This window comes from Thrips palmi, unplaced genomic scaffold (genome assembly GCF_012932325.1).
Source record: "Thrips palmi isolate BJ-2018 unplaced genomic scaffold, TpBJ-2018v1 HiC_scaffold_1, whole genome shotgun sequence".
In the NCBI taxonomy this organism is placed as follows: domain Eukaryota; kingdom Metazoa; phylum Arthropoda; class Insecta; order Thysanoptera; family Thripidae; genus Thrips; species Thrips palmi.
The window spans coordinates 3,524,019-3,551,067 of record NW_023144620.1 but is presented as its reverse complement, the minus strand read 5'-3'; the positions used below and the strand labels follow the sequence as shown (position 1 = coordinate 3,551,067).

General features: G+C 56.9%; 3 protein-coding genes across 5 annotated transcripts; 2 read left to right on the top strand and 1 right to left on the bottom strand.

Annotated features, from left to right (window-relative positions):
• Window positions 1–4,149: 4,149 nt before the first annotated feature.
• LOC117643185 (transmembrane protein 151B-like) lies at window positions 4,150–14,493 on the top strand (the record flags this gene model as incomplete). Its single annotated transcript, XM_034381925.1, has 6 exons — window positions 4,150–4,254; window positions 4,566–4,780; window positions 7,826–8,043; window positions 13,508–13,779; window positions 13,908–14,159; window positions 14,467–14,493. Coding segments are annotated over 6 exons (1,089 nt in total), but the record flags the coding sequence as incomplete, so codon positions are not given.
• Window positions 14,494–14,569: 76 nt separating this feature from the next.
• On the top strand, window positions 14,570–16,498 carry LOC117643179. The gene is made up of 5 exons (XM_034381910.1): window positions 14,570–14,628; window positions 15,067–15,243; window positions 15,384–15,467; window positions 16,213–16,338; window positions 16,490–16,498. The coding sequence occupies exons 2-5, from the start codon at window positions 15,073–15,075 to the stop codon at window positions 16,496–16,498; spliced, it is 390 nt and encodes a 129-aa protein (XP_034237801.1). The 5' UTR covers window positions 14,570–14,628; window positions 15,067–15,072.
• Window positions 16,450–26,401, bottom strand: LOC117639269. Of its 3 annotated transcripts, none has more exons than XM_034374795.1 (7): window positions 26,254–26,401; window positions 23,614–23,764; window positions 22,858–22,920; window positions 22,280–22,528; window positions 18,874–19,146; window positions 18,615–18,644; window positions 16,450–17,757 (listed from the first exon to the last, which is right to left on the bottom strand). In XM_034374795.1, exons 2-7 carry the CDS (start codon window positions 23,702–23,704, stop codon window positions 17,738–17,740), a joined length of 726 nt encoding a protein of 241 aa, XP_034230686.1. In that variant the 5' UTR covers window positions 23,705–23,764; window positions 26,254–26,401; the 3' UTR covers window positions 16,450–17,737. The 3 variants fall into 3 exon arrangements, with proteins under 3 accessions (XP_034230686.1, XP_034230666.1, XP_034230676.1); XM_034374775.1 differs by lacking the exon at window positions 18,615–18,644 and adding an exon at window positions 18,201–18,446; XM_034374785.1 differs by lacking the exons at window positions 18,615–18,644; window positions 22,858–22,920 and adding an exon at window positions 18,201–18,446.
• Window positions 26,402–27,049: the final 648 nt, after the last annotated feature.

The window sequence follows — 27,049 nt, the reverse complement described above, 5'->3', positions numbered from 1 at the left end:
GAATTCCGGGGGGTTCTTTACTCCCTTTAATATGGCGGCAGGCATCGTCTCGCCTCGCAGCGCGGCGCTGCCGGCCCGACGACCCCGTCTTCATTGTGAGGTGTGATTGCTCGCCGCTCGCTGCGCTATTTCTCCGGGAGATGCTGCCACACTGCCAAAGGCCGACATCGAGCAGCGAGGCAGCGAGACAATGGCTTATCGGCAACGCCATTTGTTGGACTGGTCCGGACGCCCGCCGCGGCCCTGAACGCCGCGCTCCTGAACCAACGCCCCGCCACGCCCCGCCATGCCCCCCGGGCCGACAGGCTGGGGCTGGGATTGGCCGCATCTCGCCAGGGACGGCACTAAATCACTCACTGCTCACTGTTTTTGCCCTAAACGGCCCCCGAGTTTGCTTTATTTCTTTTCTCCGCCACGGCCACCACCACCACCACCACCACCACGACTACCACGACCAGGGCCAAACACGAGCCTCGGCTCACTCAGACCAGCTTCCTGCAACGCCAGGGCGGATCCAGAAACGGTTTCAGGGGGGAGTGTGGGAAAAGTTGCCTACAGTGCTACTTTTTGGCTGCGGCGCCGGAGCGGTCTGGGGCATCTGGGGGCGAGCGACTGAGCGACGCGCTGCCGGCCTCGCTGACGTTCTCCGATCACTGTGCGCGGCCTGCGATATAAACAACGTCAGAAATTCGATTACTGTCCAACTCCTCGAAGGCTTTCAAAATCTCATGAAAACTTGATCCCCCGCCCGACGTCCCCCGCCAAAGTGAAACATCATTGACGCTCCGCCCCGCTCCGACCACGCCGGGGCCGAGCAGACGCTGCAAGAAGACGCCGCGCTGCACTTAAGGGACAGCCTTGCGCAAAAAAACAACAAAAAACCGCCACCGCACAACAACAGCAACAGCAACAACAACAACAACAACAACAACAACCAACGGCCGGCACGAGGCCACTTTGGCCGCCCCGTTTTTGTTGTTGTTTATGTGGACGCTGCATGGCCGCGAAGGCCGCCAACGCCGCCAAGGCGCGCGGCTTGCCGCGGACCGCACGCCGCGCTTCGTTCCGCCCTTCTTTATGTGCCTCGCGAGGTTTATGTCGGCTGCACTGCGAAAAAGGCAAGGCTGCTGGAAAGGGAGTCTAGGAGCCGCGGGCGTTTTTTGCCCCTCCAGTACTAGCGGGCTTGCCCACGGCTGGCCCGCGCTGGATCTGGCGATCTGGCCTCCTCCGGTCGTGGGGCTCTCTTGTATCTGGACTCGGCCCCACCCCAACCCGTCGCCCCCGCCCCCGCACAAGAACCCAATCCGCCAGGCGGGCATCTCCCCTCTCGGTCGCACCGCCGCGCCGGGCCGGGCTCTCCCCTCCCCGGTCCTCTCACTCGCACGATCCTCGTGGTTTATGAATGACCCCACAGGCAGACCTGGCAGGCCGCCTTGTAGAGCGAGCCCAGGGGGCGAGGCGTGCCGGGGCGGGGCGGGGCGGGGCTGGGCGGGGCACGGGGCGATCGAACCTGGCGGCGCGCGGGCCGGCCTGTGTGTCCGTGCCCGCCTGACCATGCGTGTTGCCTATCATGCGCTGGGGACGCGGTTAGGGTGGCCAGACTAGCAGGCAGGCACGCAGCCAGGCACGCAGGCCACTCCGCCGCCCACGCTTTGGTAGCGCGGCCGGGATATTGGCGCAAAACGACTGCACGGGGAGGCAAGAGCCCGAAAACCCTTTCTTTTTCTCCTCATTTTGAATTCTTGTCTCGCTTTCCAAAGTTGTAGGCGATTTGCCTCTCCCTCCGCTTCGGCTGCCTTCGCGAACCCGACCCCCGCCGACCCCTCCCAGTTTACGCCCCCTTTCCTTTGTTTTCCTTTGCGCTCTCGCCTCCCACCAGTGTTCTCCTTTCGAACACATTCGACGCACACCCGCACACACACCCTCGCACACACACCACCCACACATGCACGCACTGGTCGCTCTTGATTCCCCCGGTCGTGCAGAGATTGCCACTCGGGCCTGCCTGGTCTCCAGAGCTCCTCCAAGATCCCCCCTCTGCTCTTGCTGCCCTGCCCGTCCGCCGCCCCTGCCGTGCCGCCCCCGCGCGCTGCCGGCTCGGGACCGGATAGTGCTCGGAGCATGCAGGCGACGCAGGCGGGGATGTGACACGGGTCTTCGCACCCAATACCCTGATCAATTCCACTTCCTGCTGCGAGGGCCACGGAGAACGCCCTGGAAACGCCCCGGAGAGGTCCTGGTGAGATCGCAGAGAGGCCTTAGAGTGTCCTGGAAGGGTCCTGGAGAAGTCCTGGAAACGATTTTGAGGCGCGACAGCCCCCTGCTGGACTGCTGTGACAAATGGCGGATGGCGGGCCGGGTCGGCCTCCTCTCGCGACCTCAACCCGAGCGGGCCGCGGGGCCCCGCGGGGGGCTCGGCTGGCGACACCTTCTTGACGAATGCTTTCATAACTTCTTCCTCAGCCTTTCCGACAGTGTGCCTCCTCCCCCTTCCCCCTCGCACATGAGGCCAGAAGACCGGTGGAGGCGGTCAAAATCCCGGACGGGTTTGGAGCTCCAGAGTCGGTAAATGGGACTCGAACTGAACGTGTGACCCCATCAATGGATTCCTCGTTCAGAGAGCAATCCATTGGTGGGGTCACACGTTCAGTTCGAGTCCTGTTTAGCGACTCAGGAGCTCAAAACGCGTCTAGAGTTTTGGCCGCCTGGCCCTCTGGCACACTGCGCAGCGTGATCCCGGGCGGCCTAATCGTCACCCTCCGCACCTCCCCGAGCGCCTCCCCGAGCCCCTCGGCGCGCACTATCGCCACGCTCCCAGGGCCCTCCAGTGGGCCCGTTCCGAAACAGCGCCTCGTCGCTCCGTCTCTCTCGCACTCGTGGGGCGTCCCGTGAGGGTGCGAGAGAGACAGAGCGACGAAGCCGGACGAAGCACAGTCTCGGACGCAACCTGCAGGAGCTTCTAGGCCGCTGTCCCGGCCGGCGCCTCCCCACCTGCCTCCCCCCTATCTTGATCACCGGCAGCCTTTCGGCAAACCTCCCTCGCCCCACCGCCACTTTTCAAATCCCTCCACTCCACTGCCGCAGCGGCGCGCAGCGGGTATGATGACCCACAAGATTTTCGTAAAGAATTCGTGCCTCCGCGGAATCAGAATCTGGGTTTTCTTTGTTGTTTATCTGACTGACTCGACAGAAGTGTTTGTCGCCGAGGCATAGAGTCGATCTCCGCTTGACTGCCCTCATTCAAGGCGCGTTATAAAAGACTCCCATTTAACTTTCCTCGGCTTTTGAGCCCCACTCCTCGCGACTCCGCTATTCACTTCTGTCGCGCCGCGTCAGTCGAACAACAACAGCAACCAGTCTTATTGCCTCAACGACTTGCTTTCACGGCGCCACGTTTACGGCAACCGGACCAACTTAATTTCAGCGTAATTTCCGTCCCGATTTGTGATTACATTTGACGGATTCGCGGCCCCGGCTCGAGTGGCAGGACGTGGCGAGCGGGGCCGGCAGTCGGCCTGATGGGGCGCGCCGGGCAACGCAGCAGCAAACGCACAGCACGGCGCCAGTGGCCTAGTTGCCGTCGGCGGCTGGAGTGCAGTACAGTGGAGGAGAGGCAGCAAACTCATCCCTGGTAGGTCTCTCTCGCACTCACGTGGCATCCCGTCCCGTGGGTGGGTGTGAGGGAGATAGGAGCAGAGGGCCCGCCGGGCCAGGACTCGCACTTCGGAATCAGCCCGCTGCGTAGTTAGTGTGCCGAGTGCAGTCCCCCGGCAGCACAACGTGAAAAAACGACGGGATGGCTTTGGCCAAACCCTCCCCCTCCCCTCCGGAGCCGCCAGCGCGCGCCAGCGCCAGAACCAATTCCCCCAATATTCCCCGTTTAGCGGCGCGTCGCCCGCCCCGTTCCCGATAAGTGGAGCCTTGTTGCTGTTTTTGCCGTTGTTGTTTTTGCTGTTGTTTCCGACTGCTGGTTCTGATTCCCCGCTGTTTCCCTTGTCGCAGGCGGCGGAGAGGGCCGAGAGGGCCGAGAGCCCGGCGGAGGTGCGGCGGGGCTCCGTGGAGGTGTCGACCAGGGACTCGGGCTGGACCTGGGGCTGCGCGGGCTGCGCGGGCTGCGGCCGCCACCGCCACGGCGGCGTGGGACTGTGCCGCGCGCTGCGCCGCGAGGCCAACCTCAAGTGCCTCATGCTGACCCTGCTCATCCTGGGCTGCTGCGCCGCCGTCACCTGGTGCAGGCTCGCCGAGGTCACCCGGGTGAGTGGCGCACAGTGGGCCAGAAGACCGGTGGAGGCGGCCAAAACTCGAGACGCGTTTTGAGCTCCAGAGTCGCTAAACAGGACTCGAACCGAACGTGTGACCCCACCAATGGATTCCTCGTTCGGAGAGCAATCCATTGGCGGGGTCACACGTTCGGTTCGAGCCCCTTTCAGCGACTCTAGAGCTCAAAATGTGTCCGGGATTTTGACCACGGCCCACTGTGGTCGGGACGGAATAATGCGCATTGCGGACTCTCCCTCCGCGCCGTGACCTTGACCGTGACCTTGACCCTGACGATGCCGTTGCAGGTGATGCTGCCGCGCCACCGGCTGTCCTCGTCGGGCACGCCCTGCGAGGCGGGCTACCTCTACATTCCAGTGTGCTTCCTGGCGCTGCTGTACCTCGTCTACCTGGCCGAGTGCTGGCACAGCCGGGCGCAGCTGTCCCTGCAGGGCCACGCGCAGAGCCTGGCCGAGGTGCTGCGCTTCGTGCAGCAGATGCGCGCCGCCGAGCCCGTCGTCTGGTGAGTGCCGCGCCTCGTCGCTCTGTCTCTCTCGCACTCGTGGGGCGGCCCGAAGGTGTGTGTGAGAGAGAGAGCGGTCCAAGCGTGGCTCGGAATCTGCACAGCAGTGAGCACGAGGAAGCGAAGCGCTTTGCGTTCAACTACCGGAGCCCTTTGCCTAGCAGCCCGGCGCCCACAAACCACACCACTTCCTGTTGACCAGCGCATTCCTCGAGCATACCAGCCCGTTGGGTCGGGTAGAAGCCTGGCGCCTCATCACTCTATTCCCTTTCAGGTGTGCCTCGTGATAGCAGGAAACCGCACACAACAGTGTGGCAGGCCAGGGCAGGGCGAGGCCCGGCAGGGCGGGGTCGGGGCGGAGTAACTTTAACTTCCCAGCCATCACTAATGCAGCGTCCCTCAAAAGTAAGACCCGCCGCTCCCGCGCCGCGTCCGGAATGGCTTCCCCCTCTCTCTTTCTTTTTCCCGAACGCGCGCCCGGAGGCCGCCTCCCTCCCTCTCTTTCCCGCACACGCGCACGGCCTCTCGTTTCTTTAATTTCCGGGCCGCTGTTATGAGGTGCTAGACCAGGGCCATCAGCGCGTGATGGTGGAGGAGTGCGGGCCGCGGCGGCCGTCTGTGTGCCCAGCTAGTTAGGGGCCAAGTTTGGCGTGCGGCATCCAGGCCATCCAGGCCATCCAGGCCGTCTCGGTGTGCCGGCGTGCCGTCTGCCGAGCCGTGCCATTCCGTTCGAGGCGACCAAACTGGCAGTAAGCCTCGACATGACCGCAAGAAAGGGACGGGAAGGGGGTGCGGAAGGGGGAGGAGAGGGGGGAGGAGAGGGGGGAGGGCAGGGAAGGGAAGGGTCCCCGTCGTCGTGGCGCCACGACGGCGGTCCCCCTTCCCCTAAAACCCGCATCTGCCCTCCGCAACCCATCCGCAATCCCGATTCTCACGGTCACAAACTCGCCCGGGCGCCCCCTTCCCCCCCTTTTTTCATATTTCCGTCCTTTTTCATCTCCTTTTCTAAAATGAATGAGACGAGCTGAATAATGATGCAGAGGCCGCGGCATGGCGGCACAGCGCGGCGCAGCGCGGCGGCCCCAAAAAGTAACTTAATTCACGCACAACTTTTTCCGCGGCGAAAAAGTCGCTCTCGTTTTGGCGGGGCTGGGCTGGGCTGGGGGGGAAGGGGGGGGGGGCGGATGCCGCCGAGTCATCGGGCCGGAGAATCGGGAACTGGAGGCGGCGCGCGAGGCGAGGCACGGCGAGGCACTGCGAGGCGATGGAGCCGTCCGACGGAGACGTAGTCGACGTAGTCACCGAGCGAGCCGATATCGGGCTCAATCAATTTGTCTGCATGCCAACCTGCTCGCTTGCATTCCGCCTCCCCCCCACTCTTCTTCCTTTTGCCCCCCGAGACGCCCCCCGCGTTCAAGATTTAAGACCTCGCTCTGCGATGAATGAAGCCCACGCAAGGCGCGGTAAAACATTAATGATCCGGAGACAAGCGTTTTACTGCCGTCGATCTGAACGCCTTTTTGTTTCGCCAAGTAAGGGAGAGGTCGTTTCGCAGAGCGGCGCCGGTCGGCGCTCCGGCAACCGGGTGCTACGGCGGGGACGCTGCTCTCTCTCTCTCTCTCTCTCTCTCTCTCTCTCTCTCTCTCTCTCTCTCTCTCTCTCTCTCTCTCTCTCTCTCCCTCTCTCCAGCACCCTCTCGCACTCCAAATAATGAATTAGCGGCTAAACTACACAAAGAATAATCCCCGAGTAGCGCTGCTCGCAGCTCGAGTCCCAGATACTGCTGGCGCCCGGCAGCAAGGCGGCCCCGCACTGGAAGTCAATCTCTCTCCCTCGCACTCACGGGGCGTACCGAGGCACCGCCTGGGTGCGAGAGAGACAGAGGCCTTCCGCTCGGAAGCAGCGTGCTGCCCCGGTGCCCCCTTGCCGTGGCCTTTCCGCGGCAGAGCGGCGGCACGGCGGCACGGAGTGGGGCCCCACTGCGGGGCATCAGGCGGGCGTTAGTGCGTGACGTGAGGGAGGTGGAGGGGGAGGGGGCTGCGGAGGGATCAGCGGCGTGGTGAGTGCGAGAAAGACGGATGCGGTGAGCGGGGCGTGCGGTGAGCGCCGAGCACGTGCCGCTCACCGCAATAAATCTATCGCACTCACCCGCGCACGCACTCACGGCCAACGACGTGGGAACACGACGCAGGCCATCTCTCTCGCACACCAACACTCTCTCTCTCTCTCTCTCTCTCTCTCTCTCTCTCTCTCTCTCTCTCTCTCACACACACACACACACACACACACACACACACACACACACACACACACACACACACTGCGGCAAACACACGCACGCGCAGCAGGGTCGTTTCCCGGCTTGAGATTCCACGTGGAAGAAATCATCTCCACCCTTTCCAACCCATCGGAGACGCCTCCCCCCCCCCTCGCCCCCCCCCCCCTCTCCTCGGCCTATATCCCTTTCCCGGCCCGCCGTGCGCCGTGCCTCCACACGTAAGAAGATCAGGGGCTCTCTCGGCCGCGCGGCGCGCCGGCGGGGAGAGATATAGGAAATGGCGCAAAAAAGAAGAAAGAAAGTAGAATGGAGAAACTCGATGGGGGGAAAGCAGCTTCCCTCCTTATTTTCGACTTACTTGTGAAGTGGCATAAAGAAGTAGTTTGTGGACACGCCCCAGATAGCTCGCGGCCTGGCGGGCTGGCGGCCTCTCTTCCCCCACGTGCTCCCCACCTTGCGGCCGCCTCGCTCCGCGCAACGCCCAGCCCGACGGCCTGTTTCCTCTTTCGCTTCCCTGTGCCGGCCTTCGTCTGCGCCGTTCACTGCTGGATCATTCCCGGGAAGCGGCCGGGAAGTTGCTTCGTGCGCCGAGGTCGCCGAGGTAGAGAGGAAAGTGGAGGCAGCTCATCGCAGCGAGGACAGCCGGCCGGCCGGGCCGGGGGCAACGGCGGAATGGCAAACAAGTGCACAATGGCCAATTTGTAGCGGAGTGTGTTCGTTGTTGGTTGTTGGTTCTCAAGCGTGTTCTTCTCTCTGCCGTGCCCCAGGTGGAAGGCCGTGTGCTACCACTACGTGCGGCGCAAGCGGCAGGTGACGCGCTACCGCCACGGTGAGGGCTACACCGCCACGCAGGTGTACTACGAGCGCGTCAACACGCACGCCGCCGCCTCCGAGTTCCACGCCGCCACCTGCGGCGTCCGCGACATCTCCAAGGACCTGGTGCTGGACCCGCCGGCGCCCGTCACCCGCATCCGCTTCAGCAAGGGTAAGCAGCGCCGCAGTAGTATGGACGCCCCATTGTCGCGGGCCGCCACTCCCAGTCAGTCATCGTCCAGCCAGCGCGCCCGACGAGGCCGGGATAGGCACTCCGCCGGAGTCCGACGCCAACGTGTTGCCTACTCCGTCCTCGCCGGGCGCTCGCTCCAGTGCTGCCAGCAGTGCTGCCAGCGCCAACCCACACTCCACTCTGCTGACGGGGGCAACCCTGCCGACAGTCAGTGTGCTCACACACGCGTGTCGATATTTCACCATGATGGAGATGCTTGTTCTCCGCCGCTTGTGTGCCCGTTTGCCTGTCGGTCTGTCTGCCTGTCTGTCTGTCTGTCTGGCTGTTGGCGTGACAGTCCGGCCGTCCGCCCGGCTGCTCAATCATCCGGCCGCCCGAGACCCCTCTATCCGTCATTGCCTGTCCAGGCCCCACGGCTTAACAACTCCCCCCCCCTCCCCGCGGAAAAGTTTTGGAAGCTGAAAACCCGAGTGTAACGCTTGCGGCCAACGTCCCCCTCGGCGCCACGGTCACCACGGCAATGGCGGGCTGACAGCACCCAGTGGCGGAGGGCGGGCCGCCCGGCGGGGCAAAGGCGGCGCCTTGGCCCCCTTACCCTTTGCCGTCTGTGGGCAGCGCGGCGCGGCGCGGCATGGCGTGGCGCGGCGTGGCGCGGCATGACGCCAAGGGCCGCCAAAGGGCGCCACTTTGAAGGACTTCTGTCAAAGCGGCACAAAAGCGGCGGCGCCGTATCTCGTGGCGACGGCGATCGACTTGCCGCCCGCCTATAGGCCGCCTGGGACCGCGCCGAGGACCGCGTTGAGGACCACGCCGAGGACCACGTTGAGGATATACGCCAAGGACTGCACCGAGGACCGCGTTGAGAATGGACCACGTCGACGATGACCTCGAGGACCGCGTTGAGGATGACGCCGAGGATCGCGTTGAGGACCGCGCCGAGGACCGCGTTGAGGATAACGCCGAGGACCGCTCCGAAGACCGCGTTGAGAATGGACCTCGTCGACGATGACCTCGAGGACTGCGTTGAGGATGACGCCGAGGATCGCGATGAGGACCGCGCCGAGGACCACGTTGAGGATAACGCCGAGGACCGCTCCGAAGACCGCGTTGAGAATGGACCACGTCGACGATGACCTCGAGGACCTCGTTGAGGATGACGCCGAGGATCGCGATGAGGACCGCGCCGAGGACCGCGCCATGGATCACGCCGAGGACCACGCCGAAGACCGCGCCAAGGCCGCGCACGTCCTTCCCGAGGAAGGGATTCATCATGGTGGCGGGCGGGGGCACGTCACCGCGGCCCCACGGCTCGCCGCCTGTCTGGCTGGACCGATTCAGAAAGCCTGAAAGCGCGGCCTTGGACGGCCGAAAGCCGCAAGCCCCGCTACTGTGCTACAGTGTACTCTGTCGTCCGCCCGGTTTATTGGCTGAGCCAAACTTTATCTTTATCTTTATCTTATACGTTAACTGGGCGAAGCCCTGCATTCAGCCCACAGCCCAGAGCCCAGTGGAGATGCCGGGACTTGGCGGGACCCAGCCGGTTGTCAAGTTTACTTTCGATCTTTAGGCGTGTTAAAACCACGAAAGTAGCATAAAATGTATATGCATGGAAAGGGAAAAGTTCAAAGATTACATTGACGCTAATTTGGACGAAAATAAACTCTTAATGTGAGAATGAGAAGACGACGGGCGTGAAATGGCGAAGGCGAGAGAAGGCGAAAACGATCGTCGGGCCGTCGTTTACTCGCATCTTTGAGCATGTTAGAACGCCGAAAGTGGCACAAATTGTATATTTATGGAAAGAGGAAGGTTCAAAGATTACATTGACGCTAATTTCTGTGAAATTTAACTCTTTATGTGAAAATGAGAAGACGACGGAGGTGAAATGGCGAAGGCGAGAGAAGGCGAAAACGATCGTCGGGTCGTCGTTTACTCGCATCTTTGAGCATGTTAGAACGCCGAAAGTGGCACAAATTGTATATTTATGGAAAGAGGAAGGTTCAAAGATTACATTGACGCTAATTTCCGTGAAATTGAACTCTTTATGTGAAAATGAGAAGACGACGGAGGTGAAATGGCGAAGGCGAGAGAAGGCGGAAACGATCGTCGGGCCGTCGTTTACTCGCATCTTTGAGCATGTTAGAACGCCGAAAGTGGCACAAATTGTATATTTATGGAAAGAGGAAGGTTCAAAGATTACGTTGACGCTAATTTCCGTGAAATTGAACTCTTTATGTGAAAATGAGAAGACGACGGGCGTGAAATGGTGAAGGCGAGAGCGCACTAGCTGAACTGTCAATAGCATGATCCTGCCAATAGTGAAGCGCAGAGTCGTTCGAGCAGAAAGCAGCAGAAAGCAGAATTCGAAAAAATAATAACATTCTATCAGATAACTTGACACTTTAAATGTACTAATGATTGTTCGTTCACCATAATCGTAACGTGGAATCGAAGGAAATGAGTACATGAAACCTGCATTCTATTGACACATCTCACCGTTCATAATCTTAATGATGGAATAATATTTTTCCAAATTTGATTGGTTATGCATTCAAAGTAGTTTCTGTAAAACGATTGAAATTTATTATCATGCGTTTTATCAAACATCTAACACTGGCACATGTATCACAGTGCCTTGTGTTTTTCTTGTAGACTAATATTCACTTCACAAAAGTTTATGATGCGAAGCGATAGATCAAACGAAATTAAAGACCTTATTCTCTGCGGTCATCCAAAAATATAAAAAGAGACAAGGAGAATCTTCAGGGGAATATATGGCCCTTGCCACTTTCTCTTGTTGGTGGATGTAAATTGTGAGCGCTTAAAGGCGTTCTGTGGGCAAAGGCGTTCTGTTGGGGTAGGCGTTCTGCCTGCCTAGGGGGATGTTATGTGTTAGGTGGCCTTTGCCACTTGTTCTTAAAATTACACATAAACTGTTGGTGCGCAGTTGTGTGGGTTGCACAAAGGCAACTAGAAAAAGAACAAACAGCTACAATCTTTCTGATAAAGAACTTGATACCTTTAAATGCAACCAATGACATTCCTTAGCTTTTATTTGTAATGTGAAACTGATGGAAACATAATCATGACATCTGTATTTTATTGACTTATATGCAATCAAAGAAGTTTCTGTTAAGGTTATTGTAAAGTGAAAAAAGTGACTATTTAATATTTTTTATTTACTTGTGTCAAATGTCTTAATTTATGGATAAAAGTTCCTTTCTATTGCATAAAGTCATACACTAAGAGCAGGGCCCCACTTCATTTTAGTTTCCGAGTTATGGATGTTTACGGTAACTTTCAGTCGTTTCTCTCAAATTCTCCTCACGACAAAGGATTAGCTACCCAGTCCCCAGATTCTAGCAATTGTATTCTTCTTTGCCTAGGAAAAAGATAGCGTTGCCCTTTTTTCAATATGTCACTTAGTTTTCTTGAAAATTCCAAGACCAAAATAAGACAAAATCTCTCAAATTTGAAGAAAGATAAAAATGGGCCTGGTGAAATAGCTTTTACAGCCTCTTCCAGACTGATATTTTCAAATTTGCCCACGCTATCTTTTTCCAGTGCAATAATAGATATACTTGTCCGAATCTGAAGACTGGGTAGCAAATCATTTGTCATGAGGAGAATTTGGGAGAAACGACTAAAAGTTAACGTAAACATCCATAACTCAGAAACTAATAGGAGTTGGGGCTCCCAACTTCAGAAGTAAATTCACCTAGTAGTGGTTGAATTTTGACCTCAAAATGAACTTTCTGTGACAAATACTTTTAGGACATTCTAGTTTCACTTGACAGTATCCTTAATCTAGAGATGTTAGGTGGCCTTTGCAGTACAAGGTCATAAAATAAATAAATGTACAGAGCTAAAATCCTAGCGGCACGGGGTATCGCCGCACGCTTCACGAGGCATGATGGGTTGCCTACCCACTGGGCTGATTCCTGTTCCAGCCGAGCCCACCTAGCGTCAAAGACATCAATGATCGTCACAGACCCACTTTCCGGAACACAATAGAATTTTTTCAACCTGGATACGGTGCGACATCATAGTAAAAATGACAGCACTGTTAAAATAATCCAGAAAACATCCTTAATAAATTAAACAAATGCTTAAAAATTGTCACTTACTTAGCGACATAGAGGAAAATTTGAAAAATAAATTACAAATATGTGAACGTAGGAGCCCTTAGGCTCAGCCTGAAGCGGTAGCTTTTCCTAGTTATTCCGTTTCATTGGTGGACTCCAGCTCCAGCGCCGCGCGGCCGGAGAACACACACTGGACGGACGGTACCACCGTGTGTTTTTCATCCGAGCGAGGAGCAAGGATTTCGCTCGGCCAGGCCACGGCCAGGCCACGGCCGGGCTTCGCGCTTCGCCAGAGCAAACAAAGCGACGCCGAGCGAAAAGCGAAATCAGAGCCCCGGTGGCGGCGAGGCGCGGCACGGCGTGGCACGGCGCGGCACGGCGCGGCACGGCGCGGCACGGCACGGCGAGGGGACTCCGGACAGGCTTTGCCGGGCTTTGCCGTGTGGAATTGAGTTTAAAGAGGGACTGAGACAACATGCGAGCTGGCGGCCTCGCGCGGACTCGACTCGGCTCCGCATGCGCCGCGCACCGCGCGCGTTTAGTCCCTTTGCGAGCCCTGCGGGAGTCGTCGGGGAGTCGTCGGGGCCCTTTGCGCCCTTCGGGCAGTCCCTTGCGCCCTTTGCGCGTCCACCGGCCGCAGACGGGCTCGCTGAGTCGCTCTGTCCCCGTTCCGCTCATGGGGCGGGCCGTGTGTGTGCGAGAGAGACTGCCCCTCCTCGGAACCGCTCTGCTGGTATAATGGCAGGCCCCGTCTCGTCTCGTCCTTGCCCGCGGCGTTCGGGGCCGCCGGGCCGCCGGGCCGCCGCCACTACTGAATAAAATAGACCTTGGCGGCGGCGGGCCCTGGGCGGGCCCTGGGCGGCGGACAGTCGAATCATAGCGCTTTCGTTCTCCTTTCGACCGGAGAGCCCCGGGCCGGGCCGATCCTCGCCCCCTCCCCCTCTAGCGCTTTACCCAGCCGCGCAGCGCGGCAGCGACGCGCAATACGACGTACTGTGTTGGTTTAAAAGTTTCCCCTCCAAACTAATCAAAGAAATGCTTCCCCGCGGAGGAATATCGGGCTGCTCGACGCGACGCGAAGCGCGAAGCACGCCCAGCGACCGCCGCGGCGAATCTCATTACGCCGGCAAAATACAAACGTGGCGAGTCACAGTGGGCCAGAAGGCCGGCGGCCAAAAAAACTCTCGACGCGTTTTTGAGCTCCAGAGTCGCTAAATAGCACTCAAACCGAGCGTGTGACCCCACCAATGGATTCCTCGTTCGGAGAGCAATCCATTGGTGGGGTCACACGTCCGGTTCGAACCCCATTGGTAGCACTGCGTTGTGCTTCATCCTGACCTCCACCACCCTCCCCGCAGGCTTCGCCTTCTCCAACGTGGAGGCCGCGGCGGACTTCGAGGAGCAGCGCGCGCGCTTCTTCTCGGAGCACGAGCGCTTCGACGACTACATGGAGATGCGCGAGGGCCTGGACCTGAGTGGCGTGCCGTGCTTCCGGGAGCTGGTCGTGGCGTACCGGGACCGGAAGCCCTGGTACTTCCGGCCCGCCGTCTTCTGGGCCGCCAGCCTGCTGCTGCTGTCCTGGCCGGTGCGGCTGCTGCAGGAGTACAACACGGCGCACGTGCACTACCAGGTAAGGGAGCCGTGCACAGTGAGAAGACTGGCGGGGGCGGTCAAAATCCCGGACGCGTTTTGAGCTCCAAAGTCGCTAAATTGAGGCTGCCAGCACAGGTCTTCTCCATCCGTGTGATTTTGCCTCAGGTGACGAAGCTGTTCGGCGGCAACTACGACGGCGGCGTCCCCGTGCCGGGCGGGGGCGGCGGGGGCGCGGCCACCGCCACGGACTGGCTGGGCGGCCGCCTGTCGCACGGCTCCACGATGGACTCGGGCGAGTGGGACTCGTGCATCCGGGAGAACTGCGCCCTCATCCCCAGCTACTCCGAGGCCCTGCTCATGGACGAGGGCGGCGTGGACGGCGACGCGGCGGACGACGCGGACGAGCAGCGGTCGCTGGTGAGTCTGCAGACCGATTCCGAGGGTCGTTTTCATCTCCCTGTCTCTCTCGCTCGTACACGGACCGCACATGAGTGCGAGAGACAGAGCGATGGAACCGACTCTGCGGCTGCTGCAACGCGGCCCGCTTTGCACGCAGAGGGAATGCGTGCGTGGTTCGATCCCGGCCAGGGCCTGGGCCAGGCCCTGCCGACGCCGACCATTCCGACGGATTTATGTCCGAGGCCGAGCGGGGCGCGCGGGCCGTTGCGGATTTGATGGCGTGTGACGGATTGCCGATCATATTGCGCCGTTTTATTGCCTCCAGGTGAACGCAAGGGACGCCGACGACGAGGGGGAGAGGGCCGCCAGGGCCGCCAGGCCGGGCGACAGCGCTGCCGACCCCAGCCTCGCCGCCGGCCACGCCTCGGGCCTGGGGCTCGCCGTGGTCCCGGGGGCCGCGGGGGCGCAGGTCGGCCGAGATAATCTGGTAAGAGTGCCGCGCGGACCGCGCCAGTGAACAGCCTAATCCAGTTCGCGCGCAGCCCGCCTCGCCGGCGCCCCGCCAGAGGGCGCAAGCAGCGCCGAGCGCCCGCCGGCGATACCCCGCGCGGACGCACGACGCTACCCCGACGCCCTACCGGCGACTATACTCCCTGCTGGTGGCGCACAGTGGACCAGAAGACCGGCATCGGCGGCCAAAACTCTCGACGCGTTTTGAGCTCCAGAAGTCGTTAAACAAGACTCGAACCACTTGTTCTTGTGCGAGCCCACCAACGGATTCCTCGATCGGAGAGCAATCCATTGGTGGGGTCACACGTTCGGTTCGAGTCGCACTTAGCGACTCTGGCGAGCTCAAAACGCGTCCGGGACTATGGCCGCCTCCACCGGTCGTCTGGCCCACTGTGTGACGGTTCGCTCCTCGCAGGGGCGGATGAAGCGGCGGTCCTGGGGCTGCCTGCTCAGATCCGTGGCCTCCATGGGCTCGGTGGGCACCATGACGTCGCTGGGCTCCAGCCAGACCGTGGACCTGGACGAGAGCGTGCCGCAGCAGCTGTACTACCCCAGCCCGCTGGCCGAACGGAGTCCCGGAGACCCATTCCAGGTAAGGCAACACCACAAAAGTTGTGATCGGTGACATGTGCCACCACCGTGCTCGTGCTAACCAGGAGCGGCTGGGATGGAGAAAACGCAGACAGTTGTTTCTAGCACGGGTCAACATGACTACGACATCTTTGTGCCCAGGGTCGCAGCACTGAAATCCCCACCCGGGGCCCGCAGCAGCCGCCGCCGACGTACGAGGAGGCGCTGGAGACGACGGTGCGCCTGGTGTGCGCGCCGGGGGCGGCGGGGGCCGCGGACGTGCCCCTGCTGTCCAGGCTCAGGCGCTCCCTGACGGACCGCGGCGACGCCTTCCGCGCCGGCCGGTCCTCCTGGGCGGCCACGGCGTCCTGGGGCGTGCTCGGCGACGCGGACACGCCGCGACGCTGCTCCGAGACGCCGCCGCCGTCGAGCCGCGCCACTGGGCCGTGCATCAACATGGAGACCAGCTTGTAGGCGCGCCGCGCGCACAAATTGTGATCGCCGAATGGAACGCGCCGCCCGCCGCGTTCTGTGGATCTACTCTGTGATTTTTTTATGGTGGCGGGGCGACGCGACGCCGAGCGAAGCCGGTCGTCGAACGTCCGTACTTGGTTGGTGCTCAGCCTCACTACCCTAGCCGTCCTCTGAGACCCACGACGACGCCGTGCTCGAGCCCCGTGGCGTGGTGGCGGTCGCTCCCCGAACGCTCACGCGCGCTCTGGCAATGGAAAGCTTCCTGACTTGCATTTTTCGAAGGGGGGTTTAAAGGCCGTCCAAGCCGCTGTTTAGGGGTCAAGTCAATTTTCAGAGTGCAATGCAGTTGCAATGAAGAGTTTTCCTCCAAAGGAAACGTTTGTTTCGCTGTCATGTTGCCCAAAGTATAGACTAATATAACTTAACTTTTTCACGTAAAGAAACTTTTATGACTGCTTTAGGTCGGACACAACGCCAAAATATTAGCACAAACTTGTCAGTGTCCAATTTTATTTAGTTAATGTCTGTTAAACATATCTTGTATGAAAAAAGTCCCTCTGTTGAAGTGTCCAGCTTCCATGATTTTTGCAAAGAGGAACCATTCAATGTGCACATTTTAAGGGATTTAAAAACCAAAGTTGTGGTAACGCCATTAAATAAACAAGTTTTGTGTAGGTGAACGTGTTATGCAGTCCCCTGATTCCCATTTCACTATCCGATCGACACGCAAAGGAAAACAAAATAACAACATAGATTTGGTGGATCTCACTTCATTTATTTATTCAATTGTACAGTCTGAATGAGAGAAAATGTGAACTTAAGAACCCGGCATCTTGAATGAAATCCATTTCAATTTTTTGGCATTGTTTAACAAAGTAAGCAAAATAATAATTTCATCGTTTCATGTTTCATATAAAAGTGGTCAAATTTTTTACGGTGTGGATGCTACCCCTTCTTGGGAGGCAAACAAACATTTTGAATCCACCTCAGAAAAAAAATGAAAAAAGTCCGCGCCCAAAAGGCGTTTGGAATAATATGGCCAGGGTGGTCTGCTCGTGGCCATGACTTCACACTCTAAATGTCTCACAATGAAATTCAAGCCATGCTACAGAGAATTCGGTGCAGGCGTAATACGAAGCAAAAGTTCTCCATAACACGAATCTTTTCTGGGACTTTCTTTGTAAGATACAAAGAAAAAATTTCGTGATACGAAGAAAAACATCGCTTGTACTATGCTTACGCCATTTCCTTCGTATTATGGGAGACCTCATCGAAAGTCATTTAGAGTGCAGCAGTCCCGCGGAAGGGACTAAAGGAGGCTACGCCTCGCTTGTCACCATCCTGGGCATGGTGCAGTCGTGAAGTAATGGGTGTCGCGATAGAGAGAGAGACAGAGAAAGAGAGAGAGAGACATGGATAGACAGATAAGAAAGGAGACGGAGGAAATAGACGACAGAGATGAAGGACAGAGAGAGAAGGAGAGCTTCGAAAGAGAGCGTTCGTATACATTGGCGGGCGGGTGTGACAGAGATGGAGAAGAACCCCCTTCCCCGAGCTAGTAAAGAAAGACGTCTACAGTCAGTCGATGTATTCTCGAAAACACTAGGCCATCAACATGCTAAAACAGGTCTTCGCCTGCTATCGTTACATTTCTCGTGCTATCGTTTGTCTGCAGAGGGCTACCCCATCAGGGTCATTGTCGCAGAGGTCCGGACGGACCACGCTCGACTGCTGCAAGAAGAAAGTTTGACCGAAAAAGAACCAAAAAAACGTTTCGCTGTTTCATCTTTTTTTACGAAAATGAAATAAGTGGTCGGGTACACAGAGTAGGGGGTCACGTGGACACACACTGCCCCTGAGGGGTCATGTTCGGATCGGGGGGCCCGAGGGGGGCCGCGGACGAGACGCAGGGCTTCTCGGGGTTGTTCCTCGCGCGATGGCTCGGACTCGCTGGACGCTTCCGGGAGCAGGTCAAGATCGGCGGCACGCTCATGCTCCTCACACCCGCGCTCCAAGGTGGACGAGGAGGGCGTCAGACTCGCTTACCAGTAGGTGAGGTAACCTGGACACAGAGCATGCCGTCAGCGCGGACCCTTGGCGCCGACGCGACCCAACGAAACACTCACGAACAAGTCAAACAAGTGAAAATGACGTCAATGAGGCCGTTAAAATGACTTTTTTTGGTCGAAATTTTGATTGAAAGCAGCCATATTGACATCAAATGACGTCACGGTGAGCGTTTCGTGTTCTTGGGGAGCGGCGTCATACACTGGTAAAACTGAACCGTGGCTGTGCGCTTCATGCAAGCATGCAACTACGCTTGAAGACACACTTAAAGTCAAGCTTAGAGAAGGAATTCTCCCGTGCATAGGCGGAATAGGAGCGGAACGGAGTAACTATGCTTGAGGCCAAGTGTAGCGACCACTACGCTCGAAGAAGGGCGTCCAAGGACGCATCAGTTTCACCAGTGTACCGAACGACACACAACATGCCCGTGCTACATACCCAGGGGCCTGCGGGGGTGCCTGTCCCACAGGTAGGAGCTCTTGATGGGGGACAGGTAGGACGTCCTCAGGTAGGAGGGTGAGTGCCACGAGCGGTAGTGGTAGGGGTAGGCGTACGGCCTCAGCTCGGGGTACTCCCACCACCAGGGGTCCCTGGTGATGGCGGACTTGGGCATGAGGGGCGACGGCTCCAGCAGCTCACGCAGCGGACGCCGGGTGTAGCCGCCGCGGTTCCAGATGGGCTGGCCTGCATGCCGCGTGCAAAACAACGTTCAAGACAACATCCTGGGGGGGTTTCGCACGTGGATCGGACAAGGGGAGACGATGTGAACGTGAAAGTGCAGGAGGAAAAGGGTGCATGACTTTGTGCATGTAAACACGACCAACACGTGCATCGAATTTGAAAAGAACGAACCTAAGAGGGTACGCTCTTCTGGAATTCGTGCTGGAATAGACGGAAACAAAGGAGAAAAGTCCGGTTAAAATTTCTGACCACTCCTATCATTTTTAATACTAATTATTTTTTTGCTTTCAATTTTGTAATGCTTGTAGTGGGCGATGATTTTCCTCGCCATTGTACCGCCGACAGTTAAATTGAATTATTGAATTAGATCGAGTTCAAATCTATTCAATTCCAATGTTTTGAATTGAATTTTATGCAGAGCATGACTCACCTGCGTAAGTGAAGCGGGGCGCCACCTCGGAGGGCTGTGGGGGAGGCGTCCAGGAGCGCACAGGCGGTGGCGGTGTGGTGGACCTGAAGGGGGAGGACGAGCGGGCGCGGGCCGAGCCCAGCGGGGGCACGCTGCCGCCGCGGAGCGTCCTGGCCGCGGGCCTGTACTGGAACAGGGGGATGTACCGGTCCGGGAACAGCTTGTCGATCTCGTCCAGGCGCTTCTGCTGCGCGTCCCACGCATCCTGGCCGTGGTACACGCCGTCCGATGGACCTGCGCAACAGGGGAGCCGTCAGTCACACCGCCTTCCTCCGTTTTCACTTGCAGTGCATTGACTGTAAACGGATGTCATGGACGATCTCAGTACGTCCTTCAAGACGTTTTTTTTTGAAAAATAATATTACAGGTAATAAAGATGATTATAGCTATTATTTAACAATATTGGAGTGGTAGGTTGAACTGAGCGTCACAATTTTTTTTATAAACAGTTGTATACAGTCGTGAACAGTTGTTAGCAACGGAAAAGTTATAAGGGACAAAGTATAGTAGTAGGGAAGAGTCTGACAAAAATATGAAGTCGGGATGAAAAAAACTACGACATGGTTTTTTTCCTGACACTGCAGGTTTTCGCCTGGCGTGGCGCGAGACTCACACAAAATTCACAAACGCATCTAAATTTCACTACGGTATGTCTGCCGTTTGTTACAGCGTGCACTGTTATTGTGACGAAGCTGGTGCCACACTGGTCCAAGAGAAAATGCAAGAAACACCTAATTATATTTGATTACTGTGCCGAAGCCAGTATCACTGTGCTGGTAAAACTTTGACGAACACCACACGTATCTACACACTAGGTAAAAGTGCATACAGAGGAAAGGCAGTTGTTTCTGTTGATTATATTTTTGTTGGATTTTATGACGTATTTGGAGCAGGTCTTTCTTTTTTTCACATAGTTCTGCAAACATCCAATTCCTGTCGAGGCATGAACAGGCATGCAAGAACTTGAGATTTCCCCCGTTTTGCGTACTAAATATTCTACAAGGCTGATTTAGTAAGACAACGCAAGAAGCACACGAAACATGCGGGCGGACAGGAGCAACCTTACCAGGCATCGAAACAGCAGTTTTCCTCCAAACTGGGTCAGGCAGCAGCTGGGCAAGCAGGGTGGCAAAAACCTTCGGATGTCATCAACACTCCCACGTTGCATTCCACAGTAAAGGCTTTTCTAGCACGTCTCATGACATGGCAACACAGGAGAAGTGGGCAAGAGATTTGGGTGCACCTGGCAGGTAGGCAACAGCCGATAATGTTACCTGATTTGTGGAATGGGATTCCACAATGACATGTTATTCCGTCAAGAGAAGGATTCTATTGTTTGATGAGTAGCTGCGAAGTAAACAGCATAATGTTGCAACTACGTAGTATTTGCCTAAGCATGTTACGTAAAGTTGTTTCAGTGATTATTTTTTCTTTTTCGAATTCTGTTTGTCAATTTATCTTTTGACAACGTTCAACGGTCAACTTTTTCTTCCGTTGACAATGGTAGGGGTGTTGTCTACGGGGAGCTTCAAGCATCCCCAGCCCTATGACAAGGCAGCTCCACTACAAAACATTTCGTTCTCTTTGGCTGGAGTCAGATACACAGTGCGCTAGATTGCATTAAGTCCAGGCAACGCCATGTTACTACACAATTCAGCCTAACAAACTGTCTCCACACCTCGGCAGCACTAGCCGTGAAGGCCGCATTAGGTAGCCAGAGAGCTGCTCGGACGCACAAGAAGCACATTATGCAAGCGAACACACTGAGAATAAAAATCATTATAACAAACTGTCCAACTTTGAAACGGTTCCAAAAGTATACCCAAATGTAAAACTGCAAAATTTAGGTCAGTTAATTCAGATTGAAGCTTTAAGTCATTTGGACTTCCAGCACACAAATTAAGATAAATTTAAGGCTCGGTTAACGAGAAGAAAAGTGTCCAACAATTTCAACCTATAGCTCCAGCTGCCAGACGAAGTAGTCTAAGACGGAAAGTTACAATTGAAGAAACTTCATTGCACATCCGTGCTAGTTTCGTGTGAGGCACGACAGTAAAACATTCAAATACGGCAAAACAATGGCAAGCCATCCAAAATAAATTTGGAAAACGGGGAAGAAAAGGATGTCAAAAATGCTATGAAGAGTGCAAAAACTGGAATAGGTGTTGGTGTGGTGGGAAGGGGAGTTAGTCGTCGATGGGAAAAGGGATTACCTCTGTCAAAAGTTGGAATTGAAATCAAAGTCCATGCAAAGTGCCGTTTGACGTTGCATTGACCCTCTATCCCATTAATATAGTTTTTTCTTCAAATTGTCTTTACTCATCGAAGCAAATGAATGATACTGTAAAAAAGTTTTCTCATCCAACGTTTGACCGAGATGGAAATCGTAAATAAAGATATAAAACCGATCTTTGAGGCCAAGCTTTAATGACCATCACAATCACATTCCCTAGATCGTACATGGACCAAAATTATCCAAGTAATAAACAGATAAGTACAATGAGAAGGCCTGTTGTATATACAAACGAAACGTAAAATAATATAATCGTTAGGAGAAGGAAAACAGCTAAGATCTAAGTGTCATAGTACTTTTACTAAACATAAACAAAAAATAGGAATAAGTTAAAGAATGTTCACATCAAAATGGCCCTTCTTTTTTCTCGTTTTTATTTTTCTGTCTGCTTCCGATACACGCCGTATATCAAAAGGAAACAGAGTTTTTATCATTTTCTTTCGATATCCCCAACCATAAACTTAACATACAAAGTTCAAAATAGCACATGGTTCAAAATTCACGATAGCCCAGTCCGAAAGAAAAAATTTAGTCAATAATCTCGGGAACGTTAAAATACCAAAATCAAGGGCGAGTTCACCTGGCAACAGCAGCAGGATGACAATTTTTTCGTTTCAAATTTCAAAAACATTTCAGTCCAGTTTTTTTTTCTAAAGAAGAAAAATTAATAGAAAGATAGTGAGGGTGAGTGCATACGGCCAAAACCACACACCGATTATGTACAAGTGTGAGTCGCGGCTGACTGGGCGGAGGATGGAGGCGGTTCAGGCTCCGTGGCGACGGCCTGCCGCCACACACTCGCGCGAACCGCCCCCATTCTCTGCCCCACTTTCCCCCGAAATAAAAGTTTTTTTAAAATAAAGATCACGCGGCACGGCGCGGAGCGACCCCGCTCGCGATTCGTGTACGGTTCAGTCTAGCGCCGGGCCGAGCCGGGCCGTGGCGGGGCGTGGCGGGGCGGCGCCCCCCGGAGCGCTGCGGTGTGGTGGCGGGGCCGGGGTGCCCCCCTGGGGTCCCTGGGGTGGCCCGCTGGGGGGCGTCGCGCAGTGGAGTCGCAGGCCTCTCAGTACGTACCGGTCCTGTATCGGTCGTAGTAGGACGGCGGGTAGATGTTGCGGGGGCTGATGCCGTAGGTCTCCCTGCTGACGGGCACGTATCGGTAGCCGGGCACGTGGATGCGCTCGTTGGCGGCGGTGGGGTCGTCGTAGATGGACTTGTAGGGCCAGGTGTTGGTGTGCAGGTCGGGCAGCTCCGAGATCAGGGGGCGGAAGACGCCTCGTGGCCTGATGTGCACGGGGTCGGGGGCGCGCATGTCGTCTGTTCCTGTGGGCAGCAAGAGGGAGCACGTCAAGAAGGGGTTCGGGCAGCACGGCGCAAGGCACGGCGGACACTCCGGTGTGCAGCAGTCGGGGGCAGTCCAGGCAACGTCCTTACTCGCGGAAAAGGATAGCAAGTGCAAGGAGCCGGGTGTTCGCTTCGGGCAAACGCACAAAACCACCTTTCCTTGGAGACATTCCATTGCAAGAGGCTTGAAAACGGGGTCTTGGGGGGCACTTCCCCGGGACAGCCTTGCAAAGGGCGAAAACAAACATCTGGGAAGATCCTGCATGATGCTCTCCTCGCCATGCTTGCCTGACTGGCTTGCCCCTCACCGTGTAATTCCTTAAGCCATTGCCCGTAGGTCTGGGTGTCCGGCAGCCGCTCTCCAGACGACGCTACAACAAGCACAATGTACTAGCACCGGCGCTCTTGCAGCTCGGCCGGGCACTTGCCAGTCTCTCTCTCACACACACACACTCAGCACATTCAGGAACCACGCACAGCACTCGTTTGAAACAATATGAAATGGAGGTTCGTAGGGAACTGGAATGGTGACAAGAATACTAAGCTAGTGACACGTTTTGACAATCTACGGTAGAAAACGATGAGGCCTAAGTCTGTGCCTAATTTGCATAGGCGGCACCAGGCTTGTTAGGGAGGGGCGAAGAATCTACAGGGCAAGCCGCCTGGGCGGCGACACTATTTGCCCCTACCCGGCGACTTTCTGAGTCTGAAATATTAAAGAAAGCACAGTTCAGGTTAGTCGTGGTCACACAGCGCCTACATCACTATCCGCTCGACGTCTTTCATCAGTTAGTCATTATTATTGTATTTTCGAAAACAAACGGGCTGGGAATAAGTGGAGAAGGTCCTGCCGATGGGTCTGCCTCCGGGACAGCCTTCCTACTGGGCGTCTTTGAGCAGCCAGGGTGGGAAAGACGGTCGCGGGAGGCACTCGCCATGTGGGCAGGACTTCGAACCACCAACCCCGCCGTGGTTACGCCGGAACTCTGTTCTACTTGAAAACAATGTTAAATGATACGCTTGGCGGCTCGGCTGGCGCGCTGGCGCGCCGAAGGAATCCTTACCTTTTAGTGAACGGACGTAGGATTGCCAGAACTTGGCCTTCCTCTGGATCGGCTCGTTGCGGCCAATCATGTCCAAGTGGTTCTTGAACATTTTGGTGTGTGGTTTAGATCGGGAGGATCAAAAATCTGGGCAGAGCACAGGCTCTACCGTCTGGAACACAAGAAAAGAAGAGCCTAATTACATTCGGCTGCCTCCAAACGCACGCCAAACGCGAATGAATCCATTGGACACACTATTCCGTGCGCACATTTTCAAGATGGGTCACTGTCGAGGGGTGACGACTGCGATGCCATTGGTACGTTTGTTTGCCACTCCAGTGGCGCTCCGTTTAGAATGCCAACACTTGGCCTTCTGGGCCCGGATCACCCTCTGAGAATACCAGACGTTGGCACTTCGGCCCGAGAAATTTTGGCGACTGGAGGGTCAAATTTTGGCACTCTAAACCGAGCGCCACTGGAGAGGCAATGGGACATACAGCCATGGAAAACTGTGGACAAGTGGTTCCTTTCGCAGAGTCCTCGCGCGGTGCAGCAGAGGTCCTTGCCCGCCTCGGTGGCCCCACCCCACGGTCGTTGACATTTTCGGGCGCGCGAAGAGGACGCGGTATTAGTAACGTAAAAATAAAGCGTGCGTTTTATGGCGCGGGGGAAGGCCGGCACGGCACTGTGAAGATTGGCGACGGAAATAGCGCGGGGTGACTTGGCGCCGCACAGACTGTCTCTCTCGCACTCATGGGGCGTCCGGTACAGGCGCGAGAGAGACAGAGCGACGAGAACGACTCTCGGAATATCAGTGCGCGCAAGCATTACTCGCGGGTATAAAAAGAACGGGGAAAAAAGTTTTGGGACGCGGGTATTCGAACCCGGGCTTGGGACAGGTGGCGGCCCGGTGGCGGCTCAAGGTGAGGCGCCGCACTGGATTTGGCGTGACGAAGGTCGGAGCAGTCTCGGAGTCGGGGAGTCTGGGTCAGCGCGCTGCGGCGGGGGGAGTGGAGCCACCAATTTGGGAGGCGGCCAAAACACACGCAAAATTCGAGCGGCCCGAACATGTAACGCCGCGGCCCCGCGCGGAGCCCCGACAGTGGGCCCATTCCGAGAGTCGTCGCTCTGTCTCTCTCGCGCCTGTAGCGGACGCCCCGTGAGTGCGAGAGAGGCTGCAGGACGGGGAGGGTGACAGGTGTGGTGAGGCATCGCCGCGGCGGCCTCCGCGGCCTCGCCAACGCCCACCTGGTTGGGGAAGGGAGCGCGGTGCCGCCTGTGCGGTGGCGCGGTGAAGCTGGGACAAGGTCTGGAACGTCCTGAAATACACCCGCCTGGTTCGCGCCGCGTCAAGTGCAGGGGGAGGGGGAGGGGGCACAGCTCGTTGCAGGGCTGCTGCAGTGGCGGCGGTAACAGAGACGCAACTTGGCGGGGTGCCCGGCGCGGCGCCCGGCGCGGTCCGCAGACTGATTCCGAGAGTCCTGTTCGTCGCGCTGTCCCTCTCGCACTCGTGGGGTGTTCCTTGCAGGTGCGAGAGAGACAGAGCGACGTGCCGGCCGGACAGCCGGGCGGTGCACGCCCACGGCTACTCCACTGCCACTCGCCCTCCTTCGCGCCCCGCTTGACTGCGGGGCCTGCCTTCGAGTCTTGCGTAACGGGGAGGTGTGGCGACCGAGCGGGGCGGCCGCTGCTTTCAACGCCATTTGGAGACGACGCGAGTTCCTAAGCGTCACCTTTCCCATACTATCGTCATTTGCACGGTGGAACCCTCTCCTGTGAATGAACCTATATTGAATCCCTGGAGATATGTCGCCACCCCCCTTTGGTTGTTTTCTCAACTCTTTACAGGTTCTTTTTTGTGATTTGCGAGGAGCTTTTATGACAGCCGCTAGAGTAGTGGCCCTAACACTATCTCTAGTGCCTCAGGCAGCTCTCCAACTGCCCCCACCCTACCCCACATGGCTACTCCTGGCGCCCCCACCACCCCGATCCACCCCCTCCCCGCCGATGCTACGCTATGACGGTGCCATCAGAAATAGTAGCGAGCTCGACAATGGCGATACCCCCTGCCTCGCCCCGCCCCGCCCCGCCCCGCCCCGCCAGGCCAACTAAGGGGCGGCACTGCCACACCCCACTGGGCGCACGTCAGAGCTCATCTGACACTTCCAAAGTCGTTGAACGTCGTCGTAAATCGAACACTTTCCTACGCTTTCCTCGAAAGCTATTTACTTTCTATTTCATACTCCACCCCAAAGACCATTCGTCATGAACAATCCTTTGACCCACTTGGCTCTATCTTCACAGCCTTTTTCAAAGTAACTCCACATAGAGGAAAGTCACTCCTGAGCTGACTTTTGGTAGTGATGGCTGCGATGGCTGGCTGCTGACCACGTCCTCAGGCAGTCAGGAGGCAGTGATTTACTTACGAACCGCGAACCAGGCCGCCGCTTCAAGTCACTAATCCACTCACTGCACTGTCACTTGCTGCACTAGGTTCTTCTCTCACTGTGTGTCACGCACTAGTGTCCACTCCACTGGCAGGCCCGACCACTAAGTCCACTACAGCCTTGTTAGAAGGGGGTTCGGGGGTGGGGGATTGTTAGCGGCGTGGCGTCGGCGTAGATCCATTGGCGTCGGCTGTCTGTCTTCCCCTATACTCACCGTTCGATTATATCAAAACGAAGCACAACTTCCAACCGACCCGCAGTCCGCGTGTGAGTGCGGTCTGTAGGGTTCACCGCCTGTTGCACTACTGGCTCAGGCGGACGGCGTCCGCTGGGCGTCGCTCGGCGTCGCTCGCCGATCCGCGTTGCCGCCGCCCGCCGCCAGGGGGCTGCGCGGCGCTACCGTCGGAGACAAGGACGGGGCCCGCCGCGGGGGAGAGAGGGAGAGAGAGAGAGAGAGAGAGAGAGAGAGAGAGAGAGAGAGAGAGAGAGAGAGAAGAGAGAGAGAAGGAGGGAGGGAAGACAGAGACACACACACAAGGATGGACAGAGAGAGAGAGAGAGAGAGAGAGAGAGAGAGAGGGGGGGGGGGGTTGGGAAACGGGGAGGGACGGAATGAGGTAAATAGGCCGTCGTGTGGGAGGTCCGGAGAAAGTGGTGGGCGGTGGGAGCGGTCGCCAATGTCGAGAGGGAGCCTCGGCAACCTTAGCGGGCCGCGGGGGTCGTCGCGTCGAAGGGCCGTGCGCCAAAGTCACACTCCATTACTGGCGCCGCTGCAGACCGACTCCCAGAGTCGTTTTCGGCGCCCTGTCTCTCTCACACTCGTGGGGCGTCCCCTGCATGTGCGAGAGAGACCGAGCGACGAAGAAGAGCCTGCAGCGCGTCCCGATGACATGCCCGCTCAAACGGTACAGCGCGTGGGATGAGACGCCTCCACTGACTCACTCTCTCTCATTCGCGTCCGGCGCTTTAAACTGCTATCGTGTTTTGAACGTACGTCACTTCGTCCCCAC

Bases quoted from the DNA above. Each gene is read 5' to 3' on its own strand.
- LOC117643179 (XM_034381910.1), top strand. From the start codon at position 15,073: ATGAAGCGGCGGTCCTGGGGCTGCCTGCTCAGATCCGTGGCCTCCATG. The intron at 15,244-15,383 runs GTAAGGCAACAC...CTTTGTGCCCAG, and splicing joins GTCCCGGAGACCCATTCCAG to GGTCGCAGCACTGAAATCCC. The intron at 15,468-16,212 runs GTGTGCGCGCCG...AATTTTATTTAG, and splicing joins TGGAGACGACGGTGCGCCTG to TTAATGTCTGTTAAACATAT.
- LOC117639269 (XM_034374775.1), bottom strand. From the start codon at position 23,704: ATGTTCAAGAACCACTTGGACATGATTGGCCGCAACGAGCCGATCCAG. The intron at 19,147-22,279 runs GTACGTACTGAG...CCTGTTGCGCAG, and splicing joins CTACGACCGATACAGGACCG to GTCCATCGGACGGCGTGTAC. The intron at 17,758-18,200 runs GTATGTAGCACG...CTCTGTGTCCAG, and splicing joins GCACCCCCGCAGGCCCCTGG to GTTACCTCACCTACTGGTAA.